This window comes from Oncorhynchus nerka, linkage group LG23 (genome assembly GCF_034236695.1).
Source record: "Oncorhynchus nerka isolate Pitt River linkage group LG23, Oner_Uvic_2.0, whole genome shotgun sequence".
Classification (NCBI taxonomy): Eukaryota; Metazoa; Chordata; class Actinopteri; order Salmoniformes; family Salmonidae; genus Oncorhynchus; species Oncorhynchus nerka.
The window spans coordinates 21,197,378-21,224,777 of NC_088418.1; the positions used below are offsets into that span (position 1 = coordinate 21,197,378).

At 42.3% G+C, this 27,400-nt stretch overlaps 1 protein-coding gene across 1 annotated transcript; it reads left to right on the forward strand.

Annotated features, from left to right (window-relative positions):
• The first annotated feature begins 1,884 nt into the window (after window positions 1–1,884).
• On the forward strand, window positions 1,885–17,193 carry LOC115106457 (dual specificity protein phosphatase 3-like). The gene is made up of 4 exons (XM_029629224.2): window positions 1,885–2,044; window positions 2,125–2,324; window positions 12,746–12,978; window positions 14,986–17,193. The coding sequence occupies exons 2-4, from the start codon at window positions 2,149–2,151 to the stop codon at window positions 15,225–15,227; spliced, it is 651 nt and encodes a 216-aa protein (XP_029485084.1). The 5' UTR covers window positions 1,885–2,044; window positions 2,125–2,148; the 3' UTR covers window positions 15,228–17,193.
• Window positions 17,194–27,400: the final 10,207 nt, after the last annotated feature.

The window sequence follows — 27,400 nt, forward strand, 5'->3', positions numbered from 1 at the left end:
ATAGAAATTGAATGAATAGAACATGACTCCCCATTCAAGTCAGTGACCTGTCCGTTCTATTCATTATATTTTTATGCATTTAATCCTATCCGACAGGCAAAATCCAGATAACTTGTGAAAAACTGGGCTCTCAACCCAACTGAACACTTATGGGAGACTCTGTATTGGCGCCTGAGACAACGTTTTCCACCACCATCAACAAAACACATCCATCCCTCTAATAGTGTGCCAGACACTTGTAGAATCTATGCCAAGGCGCATTGAAGCTGTTCAGGCGGCTCGTGGTGGCCCAACGTCCTATTAAGACACTTTATGTTGGTGTTTCCTTTATTTTTGCAATTCCTTGTATCTATCTTGACATTTACATAATCTGGAAATATCAATCACATTCCGTTTTCCCCATCCATTGGCAGCGTGTTTATCCACGCTGTGTGATGCAGAGCCATAGAAAGGCCTATATGTCTATATAACTATAACTATAGCTCTAGTGTGACCTCACTGTGTCGGGTGCGATCAATGTAGTTTCGGTCACTATTCGTGGAGACGAGCCTATAAGACCTAGACATGCAAGACTGGCTGTGATGCAACAGGGTTGTGTAACTTGGCAAAATCTTTAGGGCACCAATTACATTATACTGTAGTCATAAGACCTAATGTCTTCCTTAAAGACCCATAAGACCCATTGTCCCAACTTAAAGGCCCAGTGCAGTCAAACTAGATTTGCCTGTGTTTTGTGGGGGGTACATATTTCCACATATATATTTGCACACTGAGGTTGGAATATGCTCTGAAATTGTGAAAATGATGATAATGCCCTTTTAGTGTAAGAGCTATTTGAAAAGACTGCCTGTTTTCGTGGGACAGATTTGGCATTCCATGGTGACATCACCAGGTGGTAAATTAGTTAATAGACCAATAAGAAAGAGTTCCACATTTCTCTGCCAACACCAGCTCATTTCCAGTTTTCCACTCCCCACTCAGACCACTCGCAGACAGTCCAAGCAAAATTCTTGCTTGTGAAATTGAACTTACCTGAGAAGCTATTTTTGTTTGTTTTTGACCATTTTAATTGAAAACAATCACAGTAAGGTATTTAGTTGTTAAATAAAAAATAAAAAATGGCTGCATTGGACCTTTAAGTAAAAATGCATGGACATGGGTTATCATGACTGAATAGGTGAAAGCGCGACAGGCTATAGGTGCAATGATTCATTAAAAGTTACAACAGCAGCAGGTCTGCACATTTTGCAACAGTGTTACTGTGTCGACTGTTGGGTTATTCATTGCTTATGAAGGTGCTATTTAAGTCTTAATATACTTCTTCTGCAAAGTCAATGATCAACTGCAACCTTTCCGTGGAATCATAAGAAAATTATATTATTTGAAAAAAGTAGACAAAGGGCTATATTCCAAAGATGTCAAATATTGTTGTAGAGAGAATATGCTATGTTCATTATCCTGTTGGTTATTGCTACTTGTTGGATAAGCAATGGAAATACAATAGACCTCTCCACTAACAACCAATATAATCTATAGATAGCTTTTGCATTAGGCCTATATAACTGAATACTGACCAAATGTTACTAGGCTTATCAAAATGTATGCAGGCAGAAATATCCCTTAGACATCAGTAGCAGCCCTAATTAGCTAATTGACTCAATCAAGATGATTTTTTAAAACTGCATCGTGGATGAGTCTACTGTAACTGAATGACGGTGATGCTGTGGTGGGATGCTTTAATATCATCTTCATTCATTATGGTCACCAGTATTTTCCAGTAGTTTCTCGGGCGTTACCTCTTCCCAGCTTCAGCAAGAGCATAAGAGATGCCATTCGAAAAGCAAAACAAACGTAATTGAGTGGTCTCTCCAATGGCGCCCTCTCTGCCTTGTTTATAGCCTCTTCGTTTACCACCCTTGCGCGCGCGTGCCGCTGTCGTCAACCAATTCCTGTCTGGAGTGTCTGACCGCCGGTGGGCGAGTGGGGTGTGTCTACAAGCGGAGAGAGCGTGCGATTCAGACTCCTTGTACACAACACGACTCGAGTGAGAATAAAATGCTGCAAAATCTGAAATTGACACGACTCAGAGTCTAGCAGCAATCTGACACTTTTTTTGTTCGCCAGTTCGGGGAGAGACTGCCTGGAACCATGAAGAAATCGAGCCCGGCAAAGCAACAACCACCACCTCCGGCTGAAGTCACAGTGCCAGATAACGAGGTTACTGTGCAACAACTGAACGAGCTGTTGTCAAACAGCAGCGGATTTTACAGTTTACCAACACAGCATTTCAACGAGGTCTTCCCTAGAATATACGTTGGTAACGCGTAAGTCATTTTTATTTGACCAAAATTCTGAGGAATCGGTGCACGATAGTTTATTTTTCCCCCCCTTTAAACAAACCGTAACCTACTATATTTATCAGATGACACCGACAGGTAGCCTAGCCTATTGCTTCATCGTCCCTAGCAACGCATCCCTATCTGTTCAGACATACACGTTCATGGCAATATTGAGCACAGAAAATGTCAGAATAATGTATATCAATATTTGCAGGCTATAAAATGTCATTGTTGACACCCATTAATTAAAACCCTATTGTAAACGAATATTTTCCAATTTAACAAATTGCAAAATTCCAGAAACAAAGGCTATAGCAACCTACCATCAATAAAAAGTGTTTTAGGATTCAAATGGATTTGACAACTAACAGTATGAAGCGGATTGGTGTTGATATGCAATATCTTCATTCATAATATTTGTCACGAGCATGGAAGGAGGCTGTTCTCTCGCTCAGAATAGATTAAGGAAATAGTGCATTTTCTAGAGGCACATTGCTCTGAGTAGATGAAGGAAAAAGTGAATATTCTAGAGGCACATGTTCCCTCTCGAACGTTCGTATTTGAAGGGCGGTACAAAACGCCCGATTTTATTTGAAACGACTCCATTATATTATCGGTACCATCTAGTCTGTGGATGATCTCCCGCGGTTTCATTCAACGCCCCTATTCTATTAGACATTTACATATACAGCACTGCTGAAATAATCTGGGTTTAAATGTTCGTACGAAACAAAGAATCGGATATGGAATTCATACCCACAATTTTCTCAAACTGTTGGATTGTGAGTGTCAATGTAGGCTATATTGATGAGGGAACTAGACATTGTGCAGCCTAAAGGAATGAAGCAGACGAGACAAAAACATTTTCATTATTATATATATTTTTTAACTAATGCACTCACTCTTCAATCAGTTTAGTTCCACCTGTGTAAATAATGCTGATGTATGCACACGGGTCCCCAAGGCTCTACTTGGGTTTTCAATATCGTTTCCAATATTGAAACACCTTTTAATTGATAACACCCCTCTACACACCTTCGTCACTCACTCACTCACTCACTCACTCACTCACTCACTCACTCACTCACTCACTCACTCACTCTCAAAGGGGAGTGGAGGGCTAGACCAGTCTCTCATGCTATTCCCTTAACTGGTAGTACCACCCATTAGGTGTCTTTTGAGTAGTGTCAGAATCATGCATAATCAGCCATCACTTCTCTTGGGACAGGAAGCTTGTGTGCAACAGGGAGGGGCAATGTAATGCAAGCTTAACAAGAAAATTGCATTTGTTAAAACAATTCTAGTCTGTCTATCTACAGTATGGGTAACAGGGTTGATGTGTTAAGCTCAACCCGCTAAGATTTCCACCACAAACCACAGAAAATTGCCAAATAGAGTAGAACCAGCCCCCCCTGCTTTTACATTATGATTTGACTAATTTGACTGAATTTTTTTTTTTTTTTAAATAAACATTTTCATCACGTAACAGGGTTGACCATAAAATGAATTGCTAATCACATGAAATAAATAATAACCTTCAGGAATAACTTTGTCAAAGTAACAAAATAGCTTGGTATTTAAAATAATGTTAAACATTTGGAGAAATGTTGGGGTTAAGTGGGTTAAAATCTTCTTAGAAGTCAGAGGGTGCATAGAGGGACATGTCAAAATGCAGAATTTTGGCACATTACCAAGTCTTTATTAAAATAAAAATCTGATTGAAAATATAGAATTTTCAAAGTGTTCTACAGTGCATAAGGTATTCAGAACCCTTGTCTTTTTCAGCCTTATTCTAAAATGGAAAAACTGAAATATGACATTTACATAAGTGTTCAGACCCTTTGCTATGAGACTCGAAATTGAGCTCAGGTGCATCCGGTTTCCCATTGATCATCCTTGAGATGTTTCTACATCTTGGTTGGAGTTCACCTGTTGTAAATTCAATTGATTGGACATGATTTGGAAAGGCACACACTTGTCTATATAAGGTCCCACAATTGAATGTGCATGTCAGAGCAAAAACCAAGCCATGAGGTCGAAAGAGTTGTCTGTGGAGCGCCGAGACAGGATTGTGTCAAGGCACAGATCTAAGAAAGGGTACCAAAACGTTTCTGCAGCACTGAAGGTCCCCAAGAACACAGTGGCCTCCATCATCCTTAAATAGAAGAAGTTTGGAACAACCAAGGCTCTTCCTAGAGCTGGCCACCCGCCCAAACTTAGCAATTGGGCGATAAGGGCCTTGGTCAGGGAGGTGACCAAGAACCTGATGGTCACTCTGACAGAGCTCTGGTGTTCCTCTGTGGAGATGGGAGAACCTTCCAGAAGGACAACCATCTCTGCAGCACTCCACCAATCAGGCCTTTATGATACAATGCTGAACCTGTTTATTTCTCATTATGGGGTATTGTGTGTAGATTGATGAGGGGAAAAAAACTAGTTAATCCATTTTAGAATGAGGATGTAACAAAATGTGGAAAAAGTCAAGAGGTCTGAATACTTTCCGAATGCACTGTATACGATCTTAGTGTTAGGCTTTCACAACGCAAATCAGAGAAACAGATCGTAATTTTGGTGCGCATAGAAAGTCATGAGTGCATTCAGGTGCATATGCCGGGGTGACTTTTCTTCCCAATAAACTAACAGGCTCATTCGGTTCCGAACAACCCAGGGTGTGACGCCATGTCATCTTGTAACTGTACATCAAGCATAGTGATCAGAAATGTTGACACATTATGCCCTGAGTTTTATGATTTGGAAATGTGAAGTGCACATTTTGGACTCTCTGTGTTTGGCTTGCTTGTATGACGTCAAAGCGGTATATATTATAATCCCCAACGTTTCATCTTTAAAAATACATAGTCCTCTTAATGTACAGAATTTCCCTCAGGGGGATGGGGGCAACTTCTTGTTGCGTGCGGTGCTCAAATTCAGAATGGCTGTCAGTCAAAACCCATACAGCGCTTTGAAGCGCAGAGCCAGAGCTCTGTCATCATGAATAGCATGTTACTGTACAGCCACTACTCTGCCATTTTCGACCCTTATACGGGTACGAGTGTAAAGGGCTACAATATCCAAGGCAGGCAAAATGCACTCATTTCGTGGAACGACCCAGCTATAAATGCGACGTGGTTGGTTGACTGTGGTTGGTTGACTGTGTACTATGTAATGAGGGTGCCGTGTCTTCCCCACAATTTACAGCCCACCATTCCAGTGAGGTCAGTTCCTAGTAATCCCTTATGCTGTGCGCATGTAGGAGGTGTGTCAGCCCCAATGTATATGTAAAGTCCAGCACACAAACACTACACACACCTAGTCGAGACACTATGAATAAGATGTCATGAATGAAGTCCATGCATGGCGTGTGTTTTACATGTACTTGGGTGAAAGAAATCCACATTGAGGACATGCACAGTAACGTGAAATAGCTCGGTCTTAGTGGCAATATGTCACTTTTTGGGTGACCTGACCAAAATGTACACCAACTTCAAACAGCTGAAACAACAATATATTTGCTTATGGGAAATATATTTCACTGCGGTTTAGATTGTACAATGATTCTCTACACTATACCAGCTTATTTTGTCACATAAACTGAAATTAGGCTAACTATTAGAGTTTTAGTAACCAGGACATGGAGGAGCAATTTCTGAATAGTGCAACTTTAATATACAGAATTTGACAATCAATAATCGATTGTATAGTTTTCCTTTACCCATGTACAGGAAACTCCTAAGTCTCTCCCTCTTGTCTAATGATATCCATCACTTGGCTGCAGTCATTGCCAAGAGAGCATTAAGAGGGTGAGCTGGATAGAAAGCAAGCACATTATCTCAGTGTTACAACAAAATCAATTTGAATGTGCCACTCTCTCGGGCCAAGAGACAACTGACACATTGACAAGATCTCTTGTCTTCGACTAAGTTTACACAATGGTCATGTTCTAAGTGGTTAAATGTCGTCTGGGTTTTTTACCTTTATTTTGATACGCGTAAAGAAGATCCTTAGATATTGGAGACCGCACAGTAAATAGAATGTGTATATCCTTTCTGCTTACAGTACATTTCATGACAAGATATTTCACTGCCATATTCATTGTATTTGTGAGAGAACAACCGATGCTTAAAATAGACCTCATGCCTTGAAGTGCATCATCGTCCAAAGTAGAGTAAAGGGTTTATGGCAGAGGTACCAGGAAGATGTATGGATTGCCTATTGATTAGGGTCGACACACTGACCACTCACACCACTGTCTGTTCCACAGGAACCAGTGGCTTCTCACATGTTCTATGTTGAAGGTCAGCCAGAGAAGGGGTGTATTCATTACAGAAACCGTTTACCGTTTCTAAGAACCAAGCGGAAGCAAACAGGGCAAACGTAATGTAACGAAACTGAATTTGTCCAATGGAAACAGACTACACATTTTGCAACAGAATCTGTGTGATGATTAGACCACTGTTGCCACATAGCTCAAGCTGATAAGTAGCTGGCTGCTGTTAATTTAAAACAATGGACAGACAAACACACACACACACACAGTGTCATGAGGGGGCAGATTGATAAATTTTCACACAAAAAAAACAATATATATATTATAGAAGATATTGTTTATTTTAACCTATAATTGTCATTATTTAATTATGAGTTCAATCTCATTGTACATGTGGGATCTTGACACCAAAATGCTTGTAATATTTGCCAACAGATCTCTGTTAGCTTCTAAAGCTATCATGTTAAAACACTCCCTGCTTGAAAAGTCTAGTAGGCTCGTAACACAAACTTGAGTAGTGAGTTGCTCTCTGAAAAAACCCACCATCCATGGAACCCGGATGTCGATGGGAGCCATGATGTAAGGTGTGCTAAAATGCTTTCGTCGCCGCCCACTCAGGCTTTAATATAAAAGCGCTGGGCAGCCCCTGGTTGATGGCACACTTTGGCTCTTTGTAAAGGCTTGTATTAATAATGGATAGACTGGGACTGCAGAGAGGAGGAGTATGAGTGGAGGACATGTAAACACACACACACACACACACGCAGGTATGCACACATGCGGGCAGGCACTGGTGTACACACTCACATTCAGGCGCACGTACGCATAGATGCTCAAGTAATATTGGCTATATCTGTAGACTCAGGAGCTTATATGTACATACTCTGAAATGCATACATGCACTGTACACATGCTCAATGTGACACACACACACACCTTCCTCTCACACAGTCATCATCATTACAGGAGAAATATGACCGCAATCTTCCATGGCTCCACCAAGATAGACAAAGCCTCACAGCAGGAAGAGCGAAAGAGAGAAGAAAAAAGGGTAGACACAGTGGGGAGAGAAAAAGCGAGAGAGCGCAAGGGGGAGAGCGAGAGGGTGTGTGTGTGAGTTATGGGTCTCTGTGGGCAGATCTGAGCGGCTGAGCCCCATGTACAGAAGCCATCGCTCCAGCACCTCGGAGGAGCCTTGGCCTACAGGCAGGCAGACAGATGGGCTGCCTCATCCCCAGTCATAAAGAAAGATGGTGGCAGACTGGATCTTTATTAGTCAGCCCGGCAGCGTGGGTGTGTTGACCCCCTGTCTCAGGGGACCCATCCAGGGTCACTCAGCCTCTCCACACCCCTGCCTGGAGCCGGATGATATGCTTATCCAACTGTAGAGCACCCGGGGGCAGATGATGTAGAGCAGAGTAAGTACAATTAACAGAAACTGTATTCAATTAGGTAGGTAGGTAGGTAGGTACAGTGCCTTCAGAGAGTATTCACAGCCCTAGACTTTTTCTACATTTTGTTGTGTTACAAAGTGGGATTAAAATGGATTTATTTGTCATTTTTTTGTCAGCGATCTACACAAAATACTCTGAAAGTGTAAGAAAAATGTGAACGTTGGTAAATAATATATATATACAGTACCAGTCAAAAGTTTGGACACCTACTCATTCAAGGGTTTTTCTTTATTTTTACAATTTTCTACATTGTAGAATAATAGTGAAGACATCAAAACTGTGAAATACCACATATGGAATCATGTAGTAACCAAAAAAGTGTTAAACAAATCAAAATATATTTGAGATTCTTCAAATAGCCACCCTTGGCCTTGATGACAGCTTTGCACACGCTTGGCATTCTCTCAACCAGCTTCACCTGGAATGCTTTTCCAACAGTCTTGAAGGAGTTCCCACATATGCTGAGCACTTGTTGGCTGCTTTTCCTGCAGTCCATCTCATCCCAAACCATCTCAATTGGGTTGAGGTTGGGTGATTTGGGGATTGCCAGGTCATCTGATGCAGCACGCCATCACTCTTTAAGCATCAGCTCTCAGAGCAGCTCACAGATCACTGCACCTGTACGTAGCCAATCTGTAAATAGCCCACCCAACTACCTCATCAACATATTATTTATTTGTGCGCCTTTGCACCCCAGTACTGCTACTTGCACACTCATCTTCTGCACATCTATCACCCCAGTGTTTAATTTGCCATACTGTAATAATTTTGCCACTATGGCCTATTTATTGCCTCACCCCCCTTATCCTACCTCATTTGCACACACTGTATATAGACTTTCTCTATTGTATTATTGACTGTATGTATGTTTGTTGTTTGTGTCGCTTTGCTCTATCTTGGCCAGGTCGCAGTTGTAAATGAGAACTTGTTCTCAACTAGCCTACCTGGTTAAATAAAGGTAAAAAAAAAAACTCTCCTTCTTGGTCAAATAGTCCTTACACAGCCTGGAGGTGTGTTGGGTCATTGTCCTGTTGAAAAACAAATGATAGTCCCACTAAGTGCCACTCAGGTGGGATGGTGTATCGCTGCAGAATGCTGTGGTAGCCATGCTGATTAAGTGTGCCTTGAATTCTAAATAAATCACAGACTGTGTCACCAGCAAAGCACCATCACACCTCCTCCATGCTTGATGGTGGGAACCACACATGCTGAGGTCCTCCGTTCACCTACTCTGCATCTCACAAAGACACCGGTTGGAACCAAAAATCTCAAATTTGGACTCATCAGACCTAAGGACAGATTTCAACCGGTCTAATATCAATTGCTTGTATTTCTTGGACCAAGCAAGGCTCTTCTTATTATTGGTGTTCTTTAGTAGTGGTTTCTTTTCAGCAATTCGACGCAAGGCCTGATTCACGCAGTCTCCTCTGAACAATTGATGTTGAGATGTCTGTTACTTTAACTCTAACTTTATTTGGGCTTCAATTTCTGAGGCTGGTAACTAATGAACTTATCCTCTGCAGCAGAAGTAACTGGGACTTCCTTTCATGTGGTGGTCCTCATAAGAACCAGTTTCATCATAGAGCTTGATGGTTTTTCCGACTGCACTTGAAGAAACATTCAAAGTTCTTGACATTTTCCGGATTGACTGACCTTCATGTCTTTAAGAATTATCTGAGCTGTTCTTATCCTAATATGAACTTGGTCCTTTACCAAATAGGGCTATCTTCTGTAATACACCCCTACTTTGTCACAACACAACTGATTGGCTCAAATGCATTAAGATTAAAATAAATTCCACAAATTAACTTTTTAATAAGGCACATCTGTTTAATTTAAATGCGTTCCAGGTGACTACCTCATGAAGCTGGTTCAGAGAATGCCAAGAGTGTGCAAAGCTGTCATCAAAGCAAAGGGGGACTCCTTTGAAGAATCTCAAATACACAAATCCAAATATATTTTATAACCCTTTTTTGGTTACTACTTCCATATGTGTTATTTCATAGTTTTTATATCTTCACTATTATTCTATGTTGTAAAACAAATAAAGAAAAAACGTTGAATGAGTAGGTGTGTGTGTGTGTGTGTGTGTGTGTCTAATATATACCTACAAATATATGGGGGATTGGAAATGATGCTGACAATTACATTGAGGGAAGCCACAATCTATCGGCAATATAAAAAATATATATGTATCAAAAAACTGTCACTCGGCCACTTAGGAACATTCACTATCTTCTCACTATCTTCGGTTATTGCCCTACTGAAGGTAAATTAATCTCCCAGTGTCTTAGAGGAAAACAGACCGAACCAGATTTTCCTCTATGAATTTCTGTACAAGCTTCCTTATTTTCGCTCTGTTAATTAGGCTGGTATTGTCGAGTAACTACAATGTTGTTGATCCATCCTCAGTTTTGTCCTATCGCAGCTATTAAGCTCTGTAACTATTTTGAAGTAATCATTGACCTCATGGTGAAATCCCTGAGCGGTTTCCTTCCTCTTCGGCAACTGAGTTAGGAAGGACACCAATATCTTAGTGATGACTGGGTATATTGATACACCATCCAAAGTGTAATTAATAACTACACCATGCTCAAAGGGATATTCAATGTCTGCTTTTATAAAAACCCATCTACCAATAGGTGCTCATCTTTGCAAGGCATTGGGAAAAACTCTCTGGTCTTTGTAGTTAAATCTGTTTTTGAAATTCATTGCTCGACTACGGGACCTTACTTCATCTCTGTACCCAACACGTACAGATAATTGTAACATTATTTGTGAATGATTAACTATTATGGCACACAGAGTCCATGCAACTTATTATGTGACTTGTTAAGCACATTTTTACTCCTGAACTTATTTAGGCTTGCCATAACAAAGGGCTTAGAATTCCAGCTTTTACACAACAAAGTGTGGAAAAAGTAAAGAGGTGAGAATACTTTCTGAAGGCACTGTATATACCCAGTGATAGGAGTATCTGGAAGATGGCTAGTTTAAATATCAGGTAGGGTGTCTGAACTGGCAACTGGAGAGATAATGGTTTCAGGTCATAGCTACCATCCTGTCCTACCCAATATTTTTTGTTTAGTTTGGGGGGGGGGGGGGGGGGGGTATTTTTTGTCAGAGTTGAATTTGTACCCTTGATCATGTGATAAATCTGTGCCCCATAGTGGCCATGAGTTGAAACTAAACTGCAATAGTGCAATAGGGAAACGCATGAATAAAACTGGAGAAGGAAGGGAGCAGAGATGGAGGAGAGCAGAAAGAGATGTATAGTTGTCTGGAAGTTGAGTAGATGGAGATGCAGTCACTGGAGTGGAGCTGGCTGAGTATGGAGCGCTCTAGCCTCTCTTTTCTTCCTGGCCTTGTCTGAAATCTGTCTTTCCTATTACTTACTAAAATGACACGCTGTGTACTATTCATACTACATTCTATTTAGAATGTACTGTTTAGTAAAAACGTATGCAGTAAGCAACAAACATGCTACTCAAACATGCTGAGAAGACATCATCTAATGCGCAATTCCCCACAATTTTGTTTATTTTTGTAGAGCACGTCCCCTATTCTGATTATCAGCTGTTGTCAAACACACTGGAGTGTAAAAAGATGATTATCTTCCTTAATAGTGTGCTGTGAATTCTACTTGATGAAAAGCCGAAATGAGTATGACATCCTGGCATTTTGGACACGACCCCTCTATCCTTCATTCTGTCTCTCTGGCCCTATCTGTATCTCTCTTTCTCTCTCCTCTCCCCCTCTGCACTCTCTTTGTCCTCTCCCCATATAGTTTTTATTTTCTTTATTTTCCTTTCTTTCTTTCCTTTCTTTCTTTCCTTCGTTTTCTTTTTATTTATCTTTTCATCTTTTATTTATTTTTGATTTTCTTTTAATTTTTAAAATGTATTTTCTTTTCTTTTTCTTTTTTTATCTTCTTTTTTCTTTCTTCTTCTTTGACCTTTTTTTCTTTTATTTTTTTTTCTTTCTTTCTTTTTTCTTTCTCTTTCTTTTCTTTCCACCTCCCTGGGTTTGCGTAGCCCTTTTTCGGTCAGTGCTCAGGATGCCCATGGCTTTCTGTCTTCCCATGGGCAGCACCCAAGATATCCTTTTCCTTGGCATGTCTCCATTGCTCCGGACATTCCCCTGTCCCCTGGGGGGGCACTAATATAGGCAGACATCTCCACTGTCTAAAAGCGGCTCCACCATTTATTCCGTTCAAGCTCCAACCAGCCATGGCAGAGCAAGGCCACGTCGACAGCTAGGTCTGAGACCGGGCTAGATGGGGTGGCCTGTGTTGGGTGCGAAAATCGACATGCAGTAAAACCCATTCAACACAATTTTCACAACAATGAGCTAAGAGTGCTGTGGCAGCTCTGAACATTTAGGGTGACGAGCTGGAGAGGCGTTGAGATGATGTTAGGACAATGGCTTGAATAGCAGGTTTGGGACAACTTTGGACTGTAGTTTTAAAACAGTCAGCTGCTAAAACTTGGTTTTGTGGAACCTTGTACATTGTGATGTTTAGTTTGACAGCCATTGCTTATTTACTCTAACTTGTCTTGAGTAGCTACTCTACAAAGCTGATAATAGTGACTCTGGAAGCCACTGTTCTCAGATGTGGCCCATTCGTAATCAATGTCTGATGTCTACCTCATAGAAATATCTATTTCTATGGTCTACCTCCCCAGGTTTGTGGGCCAGAATCTGATGCGTCTGCAGAAGCTGGGCGTGACCCACATCCTGAACGCGGCGGAGGGCAACTCCTTCATGCACGTCAACACCAACGCAGAGTTCTATGCTGGCTCGGGCATCACCTACCACGGCATCCAGGCCAATGACAAGCCTCAGTTCAACCTCAGTACATTTTTTGAGGAGGGGGCAGACTTCATTGAGAAGGCTCTGGCACACAACAATGGCAAAGGTGAGACTGATTACTCTGGGTTTTCTTTTACCACAGGAGGCTGGCGAAGGGAGGACGGCTCATAGTAAATGATGGAATGGAGTGAATGGAAGGGTATCAAACGGATGGAAACCATGTTCCGTTCCAGCCATTACCGCCTGTTGTTACTGAGCTGTTTGTTCGACTAAGTGACAATCCGTTTGGCATTCCATAGTGATGTGCATTGAAGAGGCCCAGTTCAATTGACTTCAGGACATGGTTGACTGAGGTGAATTGATATGCCTTTAGCATTGGTCTCCATGCGGTCTCTGTCTCTCTTCTACAGTAGGTTGTCTGATGTAAAGAATTGGGGGAGCTTTATTTTAAGGTACTGTTTCTACAGGTATTTACGTTGTATACGTTATTGTGTATTTACTATTTCAACATGTAATTTAGAAGCCAAATACCTGATTTACTTCTGTACTGTAAAATAGAGCGCCAATCGCCCCTTATTGGTCAAAGAGCAGTATGGTGTTTCCCCTCAGTTTATTTATTTTTTCTAATTTCAAAATATTTGTTCCCCTGGTTAAACCGCTTGTTGCTCCAAGTCTGTTATGAGAAGAGGAGTAACAGAAACGGTCCTTCAGGGTATAACATGTAAGAGATATTGCTGTAAACGGTTTCTCAGGCTAGTCCTATTGCACATTGCTATATCATCGGATGTTTCGATTGGCTAAATGTGGTGAGAACATTTGCGGTGATCATAGATGGATCTATTGTACCAAACCAGACACTCCACATTTTTCCAGAGAGAGCAAGCACAGACACCGGTTTGGCACACATCATTTTTCCTTTGCGCTGTGTTCCAGTAAAATATGCTTAGAAGATGTCACTTCAAGAGGGCCATTTTGATGTGATAAATTACCATGACACTGTTTGAAACCTTGCATTGAACAGCACATTGAATGCGTTTGACAGTACTATTTAGAATATGTGTCGGAGATTTGTAACAGAGCACCAACCAAGACAAAACAAAGGGAAATCTAGCAGGGAAGCCGAACAACAAAAGATAAAGGGAGTGCCATTCACTTCAACCAAACCCCTCTAACTCATACCAGCCTCTGTAGACCGAAAGAACAAGAACAGCCATCTATCTCTGACTACAACTCTGGCTCCTCTCTCCCAAAACATTACTGGGGTGTTGACATACCCCTGGGGGCCTATTTAATTGGAACCCTGAACCCTGTGTTTTATGGCATTGATTTAATGTAATCTTTGACACAGCGGAACAATTATAAAGCTTCTTAATTCCCGAGCAATTTGGCAGCAGCAGCGTCTACACCCCAGTCAATCACAGTGGCTACAGTAGGAGTGGAGGAGGACACTTATCTTTCCAACAAGCCGGAACACCAGCTCACTCTGGTGGATATAGTGTCTTGCTGTAACCTTGATCAGTGACATTTTGTGACCCCCCCCTGCCGAGCTGTGGAAAGGTCAGGGACGGAGCTTGTGCATGTGCCTCGTCAACAAGGGTGTGTGTGTGTGTGTGTGTGAAGCGATGAGCAGCTGATTCCGTGTGTGTGTTCTGAGCGTCTACAGTCAGCCCTGGATTGATTGGCGGGAGGCAGGGTGATTGGGGATTGGACAGAGGTCAGTTAAATGGTAAGAGCCCCGAGACGCTGGGAGCGGTGTCAGGTTTCAAACACTGCAGAGTCGGCATATCGGAATTGAGCACGAGCAGATTGGCTTCTCAGTGAAGTTGGCACCGTATTCCTCCTGGGGAGTAGGGAGGTCGATAATAAATACATGAGTTGAGGAGTGGGATGTTGAGTGTATTTATGCACACACAAATGCATGCGTAGTTTACATATCCATTGTGTCCATTCCTTCAAGACCACTGATCTGAAAGCATTTGATGGGTTTAGTGGAAGCAGTATAGTGGAACACTATCCAGTCCTCTCAACTATTAGTGTTCATGAAGGAGTTGAGTCAAGGGGGCCATTGAGGAGAATTGGGATGTAGCCCTAAGTGTCTGTCTGTGTCCATCAGGGAAGGTGTACGTCCACTGCCGAGAGGGCTACAGCCGCTCGCCCACCATTGTCATCGCTTACCTCATGCTGCGCCACAACCTGGACGCCCGGGTGGCGGTTGCCACGGTGAGGCTGAAGAGAGAGATCGGCCCCAATGACGGCTTTCTGCGCCAGCTGTGCCAACTCAACGAGAAGCTGGCAAAAGAGGGCAAGTTGAATGGGGTGATGCCAGTCGTGGCTGCCAGGTTAAAGACAAAGTAAGAGGGGGAGAGAGACCCAAACCCTCCTATTCTGCCTTCCATAGGAGACAACCTGACTCAATCCACCCTGACTGCCAAACGTCTCACACACATGCACATACATGTAACATGCATGCACTGTACATACATGGTGACAGTCCCACAATAACTCTCTCTCACACAAACTCTCCTATCCGTCATGCTGCCGTCCTCTTTCTCACCTTCACTCTGTCTCTCGCTCTCTGTCTCGCTCTCTGTCTCGCTCTCTGTCTCTCGCTCTCTGTCTCTCGCTCTGCTGGTCTCCTTGGGTACATTTGTCTAAACCCCAGCCTGTTCCGATAGTGGGGGAAGTATGTTAGGCCGAGGGGTGTGGAAAAGAGGGTACCTGGGGCATGCAGGCATCCATCTAACCATGGCTCAGTGCTTTCCAGTTTACTCTGTCACCCATCTTCTCTCTGTAGATTCCATAAGCATACGTCCCACTGCTGGCACACACAGCCCCAAAGTTTTGACTTGACCAATGAAGCATTCCCTAGACCATATGTTTAAAACACTGAACATTTCTCTCTGTGTTCCACTTGGAGCTCTGAGGTCGGAAGAGAGTCGGAAGAGTACAAATAATATATTATAGCACAATCATTAAACAGAATCCCACTGCCGGGACTGTCGGACTACAATGATGTCATGACACCAACAAAATGATCTCTGACCAGTCTGGAATGTTTTGGGACATTTAGACTATTCCTGATTGGGTGTGACAATGAAGCACCCTGACATCACACAAGGAAGTGTCATGGATAGTGTTGGGTGGGCTAATTTGGTGTATAAAAAAAACAATATTCCATAGAGACTGGCTCCCCAAGATGTCATACACACACACACACACACCCATCATGTCTAAGTAGAAGCAATCAACACACACACACACACACACATCATGTCTAAGTAGAAGCAAGCAACACACACACACACACATCATGTCTAAGTAGAAGCAAGCAACACACACACACACACACCCATCATGTCTAAGTAGAAGCAAGCAACACACACACACACACCCATCATGTCTAAGTAGAAGCAAGCAACACACACACACACACACACACCCATCATGTCTAAGTAGAAGCAAGCAGCAACACACACACACACACACCTCATGTCTAAGTAGAAGCAAGCAGCAACACACACACACATCATGTCTATGTAGAAACAAGCAGCAGCACACTTTCTTTATGTGCATTTACAGGGATGGAACCTATTTACAAAGGAAAACGCACTTACCATGCCAGACAGGTACCCACTGCCAATTCCAAAGTGCACATCCGTCGTTGTGTCCATCCCATAGATATACAGCTCCACTGTCAATCAATGCCAGAATTGGCCGTTATATGTCAACTGCCTTGAACCAATATGTGCATACTAATGTTATGCCAATTTGGAGGTAAACACCCAAGGCTTTTCTGTTTGTCTGTATTAGTTGCAGTATACTGTATGTCTCAATGCCCTGCCATCCTATTGAAGTATATATTTAAGCAAGAAGGCACGAGGGGGTGTGGTATATGGCCAATATACCACGGCTACGGGATGTTCTTTCGCACAACGCAACCCAGAGTGCCTGGATAAAGCCCTTAGCCGTGGTATATTGGCCATATACCACAAACCCCCTAGGTGCTTTATTGCTATTATAAACTGGTTACAAACATAATTAGATCAGTCAAAATAAATGTGGTATATGGTCTAATATACCACGTATTTCAGCCAATCAGCATTCAGGGATCAAACCACCCAGTTTATAATATATGATCACAACCAAGAGAGAAACGTCTCAGAAATGATTATAACCGGTGTTGCACATACAGTTGTACATGAATTGAGATGAATTGTGGAAGGCTCTACAGCTTTCTGAAACAATTTCTGTCTTTAAATGACATTCGAATCAATGGAAAGACCAAAGGTTCCAGGCAAGCTCACAAGACATCTAACCCTGGGGGGGGTTTACCCCTCAAATGTCCCTGTTGCATCCGGAGTTGTCTTTGACTTAACTTCATGGTCAAGTGTGATAGACAGTCACTGGATCCAGCCCCACTAGCAGGGACAGCGAGTCCTAACAATGTACTAAAGAGGGGTCTAGCATAGCCACGGTTAGTTCACCCGGTTCTTCCCATGTGTCAAATCCGATAGAGCTCAGTCGCTCAGCATAGAGGCCTACGGGCTTATTGGTGCATCCATGGGTGGAATGAATAGAAGTGGAAATAGTTATCTCTGTCTGAGAAATTGAACTCTGAAAACGAGGTTACGTTATGTCATACGGCACCATCTATTCCTCATTTTATACATCTATATACATAGAAATATTATACATGTATATACATATTTAAGCATTGACATATATGAATGTAGAGCAATGTGTCTATAATGTGTAAGTATCGTTAGTACATGTGTATATCACTGTAGCACTTATACTGTAGTTCTTATGTCAACATTAGATCACTCAGTCCTCTACTAACTCTTCTACATTCCTCCTATATTCCAATATCTGTATTTAAAGATGCCTTCATGCTTTTTCCTCTGCGTTCTGTTGGGGATATACATGGAGATCAATGGAGGGATTGTAGATCTATTTTTATTAGAATCTATTGATTCTGTGACTCATGCTGATGACTGATGGGATGTTCTCTCTGACTCGGATGCTCTATGCTCTGACCCCAACTTAACTTATCATTGACAAGTCAACGAGGAGGCTGGTGGGAGGAGCACTATGAGCACGGGCTCATTGTAATGGCTGGGATGGAAGGGTATCAAACATATGGAGGTCCATTGGTTCCATTCTAGCCATTACAATGAGCCCGTCCTCTTATAGCACCAGCCTCCTCTGTCACACTACTATTTATAAGCACCATCACGAAAACTGCACAAAATTGCGTTTTTTTCCCCCCCCTAGTTAATCCATTTTAAAAACAGAACGATATTCCGGAAGGATCTCTATAACATTCCTGTATGATCTGGAGACCAACCTAACCCACTGTAGTTACTGAGAACCTTTTGTGCCGTCAACGCAGACTTATTTCCTAGATTTCCTGCGCCAAGCAGCCTATAGTAGCTGTTCATGACTGGCTTTGTTTTCTCTGTCGTTCTATCAGGCCAATATACCATGAGGCTGTTTTCCTACTGCCCAACAATAGACAACAAGACACTGTTGGAGACATTAAAAAATAAATGGGAGGGGGTCATTCGTTGATTACAAATGAAAGGTTCAGCTATTTAACCCATTTGGAGAATTTTGGTGTATTGTTCTAAGATGAGGGTTATTATTTATTTGTTTCAGCATTTTAACTGCCTACAGCCTAGCGATAGTCCTTTTTTTTTTAGTATTTGCTTTACCACAAATTAGGTTAAAGGGTTAACTTTATAACATGCATAAGGGGTTGTAAAATACATTGAACCAGATCCATGGATCAGCATCAAACACACCCTTCTGTTAATGTGTTGAAGGATAGGGGAAACAGTGTCCCCTGCTGTTTCAAATGTTTTTGCACAATTTATTAAATAATGGTAATGCCGTTAAGCTGACACTTTATTTGCCAATTATCGTTACTCCTGGTTTCTGCTGTGTCTATTATACAGTTGAGATTATTGTAAAACATGGACTGAAGTGGGACAATTTTTCTTGTCTATTTTTGAATGATATGTCATTGATGTACTGCAGGGGGAGGCAACCCTGGTCCTCGAGTGCTGCAGGCACGTTATGTTTTTGATTTACCAACCTGAGAGACCAGGTGTGTTGAATTTAGGTAATCACTGAACTGATCAATTAGGCCTGTTGGCCAGGTGTGGTGCCTTGTTGGAACAAAATCCTGCAGTACCTGCGGCCCTCCAAAAACAGGGTTGCCTAACCCTGATGTACTGTATATTCACTCTTGAATATAATATACTATTGAATTGTCAATGTATTAATGTTACAACATCTCTGTGCTTATGGTTTTGCTATGTGTTGTAATGTCAGGAATGGGAAATGTGATATTCCTCATCTATATGAGGGATATTTCCAGTCACCTCAAATGATTGGCACCCTTGATAAAGATGCTCAAACATTTTGAAATGATTGTATGATCTGAGTAAGTAAGAGTAATTTTTAACAAAAATAATACAACAAAAAGTATTTAAAAAAAGAGCCATCTGACCATAGAACCGGTTTTAATCTACATGCCAATTCCGTTTAGCAAGCTTATACTGTACCTAGTGTAAAATATGGTGGTGGATCTTTGATGTTATGGGGCTATTTTGCTTCCACTGGTCCTGGGTCATCATGAACCTTACCCATTACCAGGACATTTTAGCCCACAATATTGTTGCTTCTACCAGAAGGCTGTGGATCTTCCAGCAAGACAATAACCCCAAGCACACATCAAAATAGTTAATTGACCACAATATCAACATTTTGCAATGGCCATCTGTCTCCAGACTTGAACCCCATTGAAAACCTGTGGTTTGAATTGAGGAGGGCCGTCCATAAGAGCAGGGGAAGGATATCAAGGATCTGGAAAGACTCTGTATGGAGGAATGGTCTCAGATCCCTCCCAACATGTGTTCTCCAATGTCATAAAACATGTTAGAAAAAAACTTAGTGTTGTAATCCTCGCAAGGGCAGGGTGCTGGAGTACTGAAAACAGGGGCGCTAATCATTTTGACATATCTTATAGATTACTTGTTAATAAACAAAATCTCTTTCTCTGACCAATTGTTAGTATAATATAATTTCCCTGATGTTTTGAGCATACAATAAATATCAGTATTTGATATCTTTTTTTTGTTGCTCATCTTTATCACTGGTGCTAATAAGTTTGGAGGTGTGTTACAGTAACTGCACTCTGGCCATTGTGAGTCACTGCATTTTACCATAACGAAAGGTATTTAATCAGCCCTATAGTAATGTAATATCCTTGTGTGTTCAAGTATGCTGTTTGTAAAGAGAAAATGAAATAATGGGTATGGTTTTATTGTTAATGTGCATTTCAATGATCACCGTGTGTGTGTGTGTGTGTGTGTGTGGTGTTACCCACTGGGCACAGACGTCAGTTTAACGTCTAGTTTTGATTTACATTTGGTTGAGTTGTCAACGAACATGAATTCAACAACAAATGTCACCATGTCATTGGATTTAGGTTAAAAGTCGAGTGGAAACAAAATTAAATTCCCTTAGGTTTATTTATTTATTTTTTAAATCCAATCAGTTTTCCACGTCATCACAGATTTTTGGAGAATTTATTCAACCAGTTTTTGCCCAGTGGGTAGTTTCTTGTCTCATACTTTGATTATTTTGCTGTACTAATAAATGCTGCTCTTTTTATTATTGTTATAAACAATCAACAGTTAATATGCTGACGCCGCCTTCCCCAAGTCTCCCTTCACTTTCACTGAAATGTCTTCCATGTTTCCAGCCCCATCTGATTTACCTTCAGATAGACATAAAGGTGATTGACATCTTAAGGTTAAAGGTCACTGATATATTTTTCCTACTCTGTTGCCATTGTGGCCCCCTCCATTACATTCCCTACAGGCGTTAAAGAGTAGCAGCAGATTTAGCACAAATTACCCCACACTGCCTGGCTTCCACAGCCCAGTTATCCTCGCACGTTCTCACAATGTTGCATTCATGTTTTATTAATGTCACTGAGGATTTCCACTATCAACAATATTTGGTTGTTTTGTGTTGGGTTCATTCCGATCTGTCCCTTTTCATACTAACAGTAGCGGGCACTGCCTGGAGATGGAACAGGATACGCATCACAGGAAATGCATTATGACATTAATGACACAGAATCCCACCCAAAAGCCTTACACTGAAGATAGAATCAATCTCTATATTTTAGTTCTGTGTACTTACTTCACACAGTATGGAAGGACGGCTCCCTTGCAGACGGAGATGACGCTGTTTGTTGAAGTGCACTTGGTTTTAAATTGTAATGTTATTTTTTCTTACCTTGAAAAGTCGACTCTTTCTTGTTTTAAACAATAAATGGCTAAGATGTTAACCTTGTTTTGGTTCATGGCTCATTTTTATAGGTTGCTGTATAATGATATACAGTTTTTTTTTCTCCACAAAGAAACCCCAGTTGTTTATCTTGATATAGTTCATCTTTAGATATTCTGTCTCCATTTCATGTCTTTTCTCTGTGATTTCGGTCAAATCAATTACCTTTTAAACATGCTAAAATATACTGTATTTTATGGCCATCATTGCAAAATACTATAATAACTCACAATTCCATGTTTTCCTGGTAGAGCGGATCCAAGTAGATCCATGCATGAGAACGACTCATTTTGGTGTGGCTTGCATGACAATACCCTATTTACTGGAGCATTTTCCATCATATGCTGCTGTAAGCTATCCCATCCTTTGCCTTGATGGGCCCTTGATTACCACAGCAGAGAAGAATGCATTTAGGAAAACAGACAACACAATAGCTCCAAATCACTCGAGGCCTCAAATTCAACTCTGGACCTTGAAGCCAGTTCCACTGCTTTTATTTTGATTTGTATACTATTCCCCTCTAACCAGGGATCGATTTTTAGACCTGTGACACCAGGTGGGTGCATTAATTATCAGGTAGAACAGAGAATCAGCATGCTCCGGACCTCGTAGGGTTAGAGTTGAATACCCCTGCACTAGAGTATACGCAGCAGAGACAACACCACGACCATCCACGTGATATGACCTGGGCCGAGACTGGATCAAACCAAGTAAAAAACCATTTGGTGGCCAAATGAAAATGCTGATCAAACCGAATACGCATTTTCAAAGGCCCTAAGAAGTGCTTACTTGAGAGCTACTTTGGAATATTTTATGATCGGGCTTTGGTGTTTTTAGCCCTGGAAAATAGACTACATTCCTCACTCTAAAACCCTTCTAGCTCGGCAATAAAGTAGTCATAGTTGTCAGCCCTGTATCGCTGACACGTTAGACAGGAGCAATATAGCACACTACCCTAGTGCATTATTATACTGGCTCAGTCTGTTCCACGCTTCAGCTAAATGAACTTTGGACAACAATGAACACACTGCTGTGTTTCTCCAGTGCAACAGCTGTGATACACATTTCTACTGGGGAGTTCTTTGTGATAAACCTGTCAATTCAGTGTTGGCACTATGACGAACCAGCACAGCTTGCCACGTTGGTGAGGTGACACTGGCCCAATGTGACTCCCTCTCTTCAATTCTGATCTCTCTTTCACTAATTGGTCTGTGTTTGTCTTTTGACCAATCACATCAGATCTATTCAGAGCTGATCTGATTGGTCAAAGACTAATTAGTGAAAAGAAAAAAAGATCAGTATTAGGCTGACAGTCTAAACACAGCCTAACTACAGGATTATACTTCCTGAATGACATTGTATCACCTGACCATTAGATGGAGACAAACTTAGATGGAGCCTTGTTGAAACAAAAAAAAGCCTCCACATCTCTCTCTCTCCCTCCCTCCCTGGGATCCTGAGTGGCGCAGCGGTTTAAGGCACTTCATCGCCGTGCTAGAGGCGTCACTACAGACCCGGGGTCGATTCCGGGCTGTATCACAACTGGCTGTGATCTGGAGTCCTATAGGGTGGAGCACAATTGTCCCAGCGTCGTCTGGGTTAGGGGATGGTTTAGCCGGGGAAGGCTGTCATTGTAAATAATAATTTGTTCTTAACTGACTTGCCTAGTTAAATAAAGGTTCAAAATAAGTTGTGAAGCCTTTTCACACAGCGAGACAGCAGCCCTGATTTGATCTAAATGCTCTTTTAGGTTTAACAACATTGAAGCAGCACACACTCGGTGATGGAGCCTCTCAAACAGCATGTGTCCACCAGTACTATTGAAAAGACTCAAGTCAATTGGCCCGATTTTGATTCTGCAGAGACTCCCCGCTCTCACTGCGGCTGCTTGCACTCTGCAATTACTGCAGCCCAGCTGTAACAGTCCCCAGGGGGCCCCATATCCAGGGCCCCTGCTGAAGAAACAGGCGGGGAAAGAGTCCAGGAGGGAGAGCGGAGGTCAGTGAGTAGCAGGAGTAAAGTGGAAGGATTATGTGTTGGATGTAGCAGTTAATGGATCTTTGCGGCTCAGTGTAAATCCAGGATGGCTGCATCCGGAATCTCATCAATAATCGAGTGTCATTCAGTTCAGCTATTTGCTAGTGGTACCACAGAACAATGAGACCGATATTTCACTGGATGTATGAATGTGAAGCCTGCGACTTGCCACGGATGTCCATTCAATATTTATTCCACGTCGGTTCACATTGAAGTGACGTGGAAACAACGTTGTTTCAACCAGTGTGCCCAGTGGACTCATTCCTCATTCCTTTTGCTGTATTAGGGAATCAGATACTCTGAAGATGGATCGGAATGCTGGAAGAGAGAGACTTGTCAACAGAAACCAGTGGTACCTGCTGAGAGGAGGACGGCTCATAACGTCTGGAACGGAGCAAATGGAATGGCATCAAACACTAACCATTATCACGAGCCCGTCCTCCCCAATTAAGGTGCCACAAACCTCCTGTGACAGAAACATTCCCCCATATAGAGCTGTCATTACATCACCATTAACCCAGCGTGTGTTCAGACTAGGATTCATCTTTTGTGCAAGTTTTATGTGAATATTTTTTAGCTTAGGGAGGAGATGCTTCGGTGGTGCAGTATACTAGTCATATATGTAAATATCATGGGTTTCAACCTAAGACAATTCAATTATCAATGGGTCGTTCCCATAATTCCATCAAGTAAAGATGTCAGGTGTCTTTTGAAATGTTTATCCTTAGTTGACTCATTTATCCCTTTCCCCTCAGGTTTATTGAGTCAGAATAACATAGGGACAATTTCCAAATTCAAAAGGAACTCTGCGTTCTGGGTGACATCCACATTTGGGTTCACCCAACATCCAACCGCTCCGTTCTGAATTCCTTCTTTGCAGCGATACTGTAGGTTCTCGTGTAATTATTTACAGATTTTTTATTTTTCACGTAGGCCTTTCCGCTTTTATCTTTGTCCTCTTTTTAATGACTTTGTGCAATTAAAAGCACATGATGCTCCCCTTTACTCCTCGGCCTAATACTCCACGATGCTCACTTCACAAAAAAAACAGGGGGATGAGGGGGAGAGAGGGAGGAAAGAGGGGGGAAATGCACATCTGTGGCGCAGCGCTAATTATTGGGAAATATCGTAGAGAATGGGGTTTGGAATGGATGTCCCTCAGATCCTCTTCCAACTGCCTGTGCCCGTGGTGGTGTTGCTCTTTTCATCTCCTCCTGCTCTGTTGTTTTACAGCGCTATGTGGATCCTGTGGGGCTGAGCCAAGCACGCCTGTCTGATGTTTATTAAGGCGAAAGGAGAAACTGTCATGTCAGGCTTGACACAAGATGGCCGCCATGCTCTTTGGAACGCCCCATCCCCTTTAGAACTGGGGTGAGAGCATAGAATACAGATGTAGGATCTTAATTTGATCACTTTTGTTGCTGAGAACTTTGGAAAATAGAAACTTGTGGTGTATTCAAGGTTTAAAAAGGCTTCTAAAGTTTGTAATTTTCACTTTCAAATGTCGGACTTGATTAGCCCTAACGAAAAAAGTATCCACGCATACAAAAAGTTTCCATTAATTATAATCCACATAATATTTCACATTTCCTGTGGCTGCAGGATTATTTTCCTGCTGTAAAAAACTGGCTCAAATTAAGATCCTACATCTGTATTGCCCCCCCCAACAAAACAGTAAGGAAGAGAGAAAAAAATATGTTTTTTCTGCCCTATGAGGGAAAGCGCAGGGGAGTGTATACCTCCATCTTGGCTGTGGTGGGATGTCTGTTATTCTTTCCAAATGTTTTCATTAGATTTGTGTTGGGAAACATGCAGAGTAATGGTAATAATACTGGCAGACAACAGTAATAATATTGATCGATTAACGTCATAGGGAACCAGTGAATTATTGCGGGAGAGCAAACATAATGTAGTCAAATGATCCACATACATAACATCCACATGAAAAGCTTGCTGTTCTGGGGTACTGTAATAACATGTCATATAGAGGAGACTGGGGTGATTTTGTCAGACTGGCTCCGTACTTGGCTTACATAACCTCACGGACAAGGTAAGCCTTATATAGCGTGTGTTTGGAGACCAATTGTGTAAAGTGATATTGAGTACTACTTACATTAAATTACTCTGGATGGCTTGGTGTGCGTGTGTGTACCACCCAAATAACATCAAATAGATTCAAAGTTAGCTTGACAGGATGATGATGTTGGCTAAAATACAAAGTACATCTGAAAGTGAACAAGAAAGTTACAAAATATACTTCAGGGTATATAAAAATATATATCCTGTGTTTGCACACTATTATTGCCCCTGGTTGTGAAAAGGACGACTCTGATCTATAGGGTAACAGGCAACATTCTTGCAAGATGTATTCATAGCATGACCAAAGAGATGTTTGCTATACATGTACTGTTTTTCTTTATTGTCACCTACAGTGCCTTCGGGAAGTATTCAGACCCCTTGACTTTTTACACATTTTGTTACGTTACAGCCGTAAACTAAAACGGCAATCTACACACAATACCCCATAATGACAAAGCGAAAACGGGTTTTTAGACATTTTTGCTAATGTATACAGTATATATAAATATACAAATAAATACCTTATTTATGTAAGTATTCAAACCCTTTGCTATGAGACTCGAAATTGAGCTCAGGTGCATCCTCTTTCCATTGATCATCCTTGAGCCATTTCTACAACTTGATTAGAGTCCACCTGTGGGAAATTCCATTGATTGGACATGATTTGGAAAGGCACACACCTGTCTATATAAGGTCCCAGAGCTGAGAGAGCATGTCAGAGAAAAAAAACCAAGCCATGAGGTCGAAGGATTTTTACATTTTATTTCACCTTTATGTAACCAGGTAGGCCAGTTGAGAACAACTGCGACCTGGCCAAGATAAAACACAGCAGTTCGACACATACAACAAAATAGTTACACATGGAATAAACAAACATACAGTCAATAAAACAGTAGAATACAGTGGTGAAGTAATTAGAATATAGTAATTAGATGTGCAGAAGATGAATGTGCTTGTAGAGATACTGGGGTGCAAAGGAGCAAAATAAATAAATAAATATTTGGGAGTGACCAGTGAGATATACCTGCTAGAGCACGTGCTATGGGTGGGTGCTGCTATGGTGACCAGTGAGCTTAGATATGGTGGGGCTTTACCTAGCAGAGACTCGTAGTTGACCTGGAGCCAGTGGGTTTGGCGACGAGTATGAAGCGAGGGCCAGCCAACAAGAGCATACAGGTCGCAGTGGTGGGTAGTATATGGGGCTATGGTGACAAAACGCATGGCACTGTGATAGACTGCATCCAATTTGTTGAGGAGAGTGTTGGAGTCTATTTTATAAATGACATCGCCGAAGTCGAGGATTGGTAGGATGGTCAGTTTTACGAGGGTATGTTTGGCAGCATGAGTGAAGGATGCTTTGTTGCGAAATAGGAAGCCTGGTGCATGGGGCTGCCACAGGAACCACCAGGCTGGGGAGACCTTCAGGAGGCTTGGTGTTAGGAGGAGGCACCTGAAGGACTGGGCTGTGGGGGAGCACTGGAGCTCTGGTGCGCAACCTTGGCAACACTTCCCCAGGCTGGACAACTACTCTAGCCCGGACCCTCCAGAGTGCAGGCACAGGTTGAACCGGGCTGTGGGTAAGCACGGGAGATCTAGTGCTTACTACACGCACCTCTCCCTTAGGCTCCACTCCCACATTTGCCCGGCACGAGCGGAGCGCAGGCAGAGGACGCACTGCACCCTTCCAGCGCCCCGGGGACACAGCACGCAGAGCCGGCGCAGGATACCCTGGACCAAAACTGCGTACCGGCGACCAGACCCGCTGAGGAGGCACCATACGCCCTGGCTCGATGCCCGCACTCGCATGACACTCTCGGGGGGCTGCCCTATAGCGCACCGGGCTATGGACACATACTGGCGACACCGTGCGCTTAACCGCATAACACGGTGCCTGACCAGTAACGCGCTGCTTATAATAAGCACGAGGAGTGAGCTCAGGTCTGCTACCTGGCTTAGCTCCACACCTTGTGTGCCCCCCCCCAAAAGAAATTTGGGGGCTGCCTCTCGTACCTGTCGCACTGCCATGCTGCCTCCTCATATCACCGCCG

What these genes read in the sequence shown, in the direction of transcription:
- LOC115106457 (XM_029629224.2), top strand. Translation starts at nt 2,149, where the DNA reads ATGAAGAAATCGAGCCCGGCAAAGCAACAACCACCACCTCCGGCTGAA. An exon ending in AGAATATACGTTGGTAACGC is followed by an intron (nt 2,325 to 12,745) that starts GTAAGTCATTTT and finishes CTACCTCCCCAG; the next exon opens with GTTTGTGGGCCAGAATCTGA. An exon ending in GGCACACAACAATGGCAAAG is followed by an intron (nt 12,979 to 14,985) that starts GTGAGACTGATT and finishes TGTGTCCATCAG; the next exon opens with GGAAGGTGTACGTCCACTGC.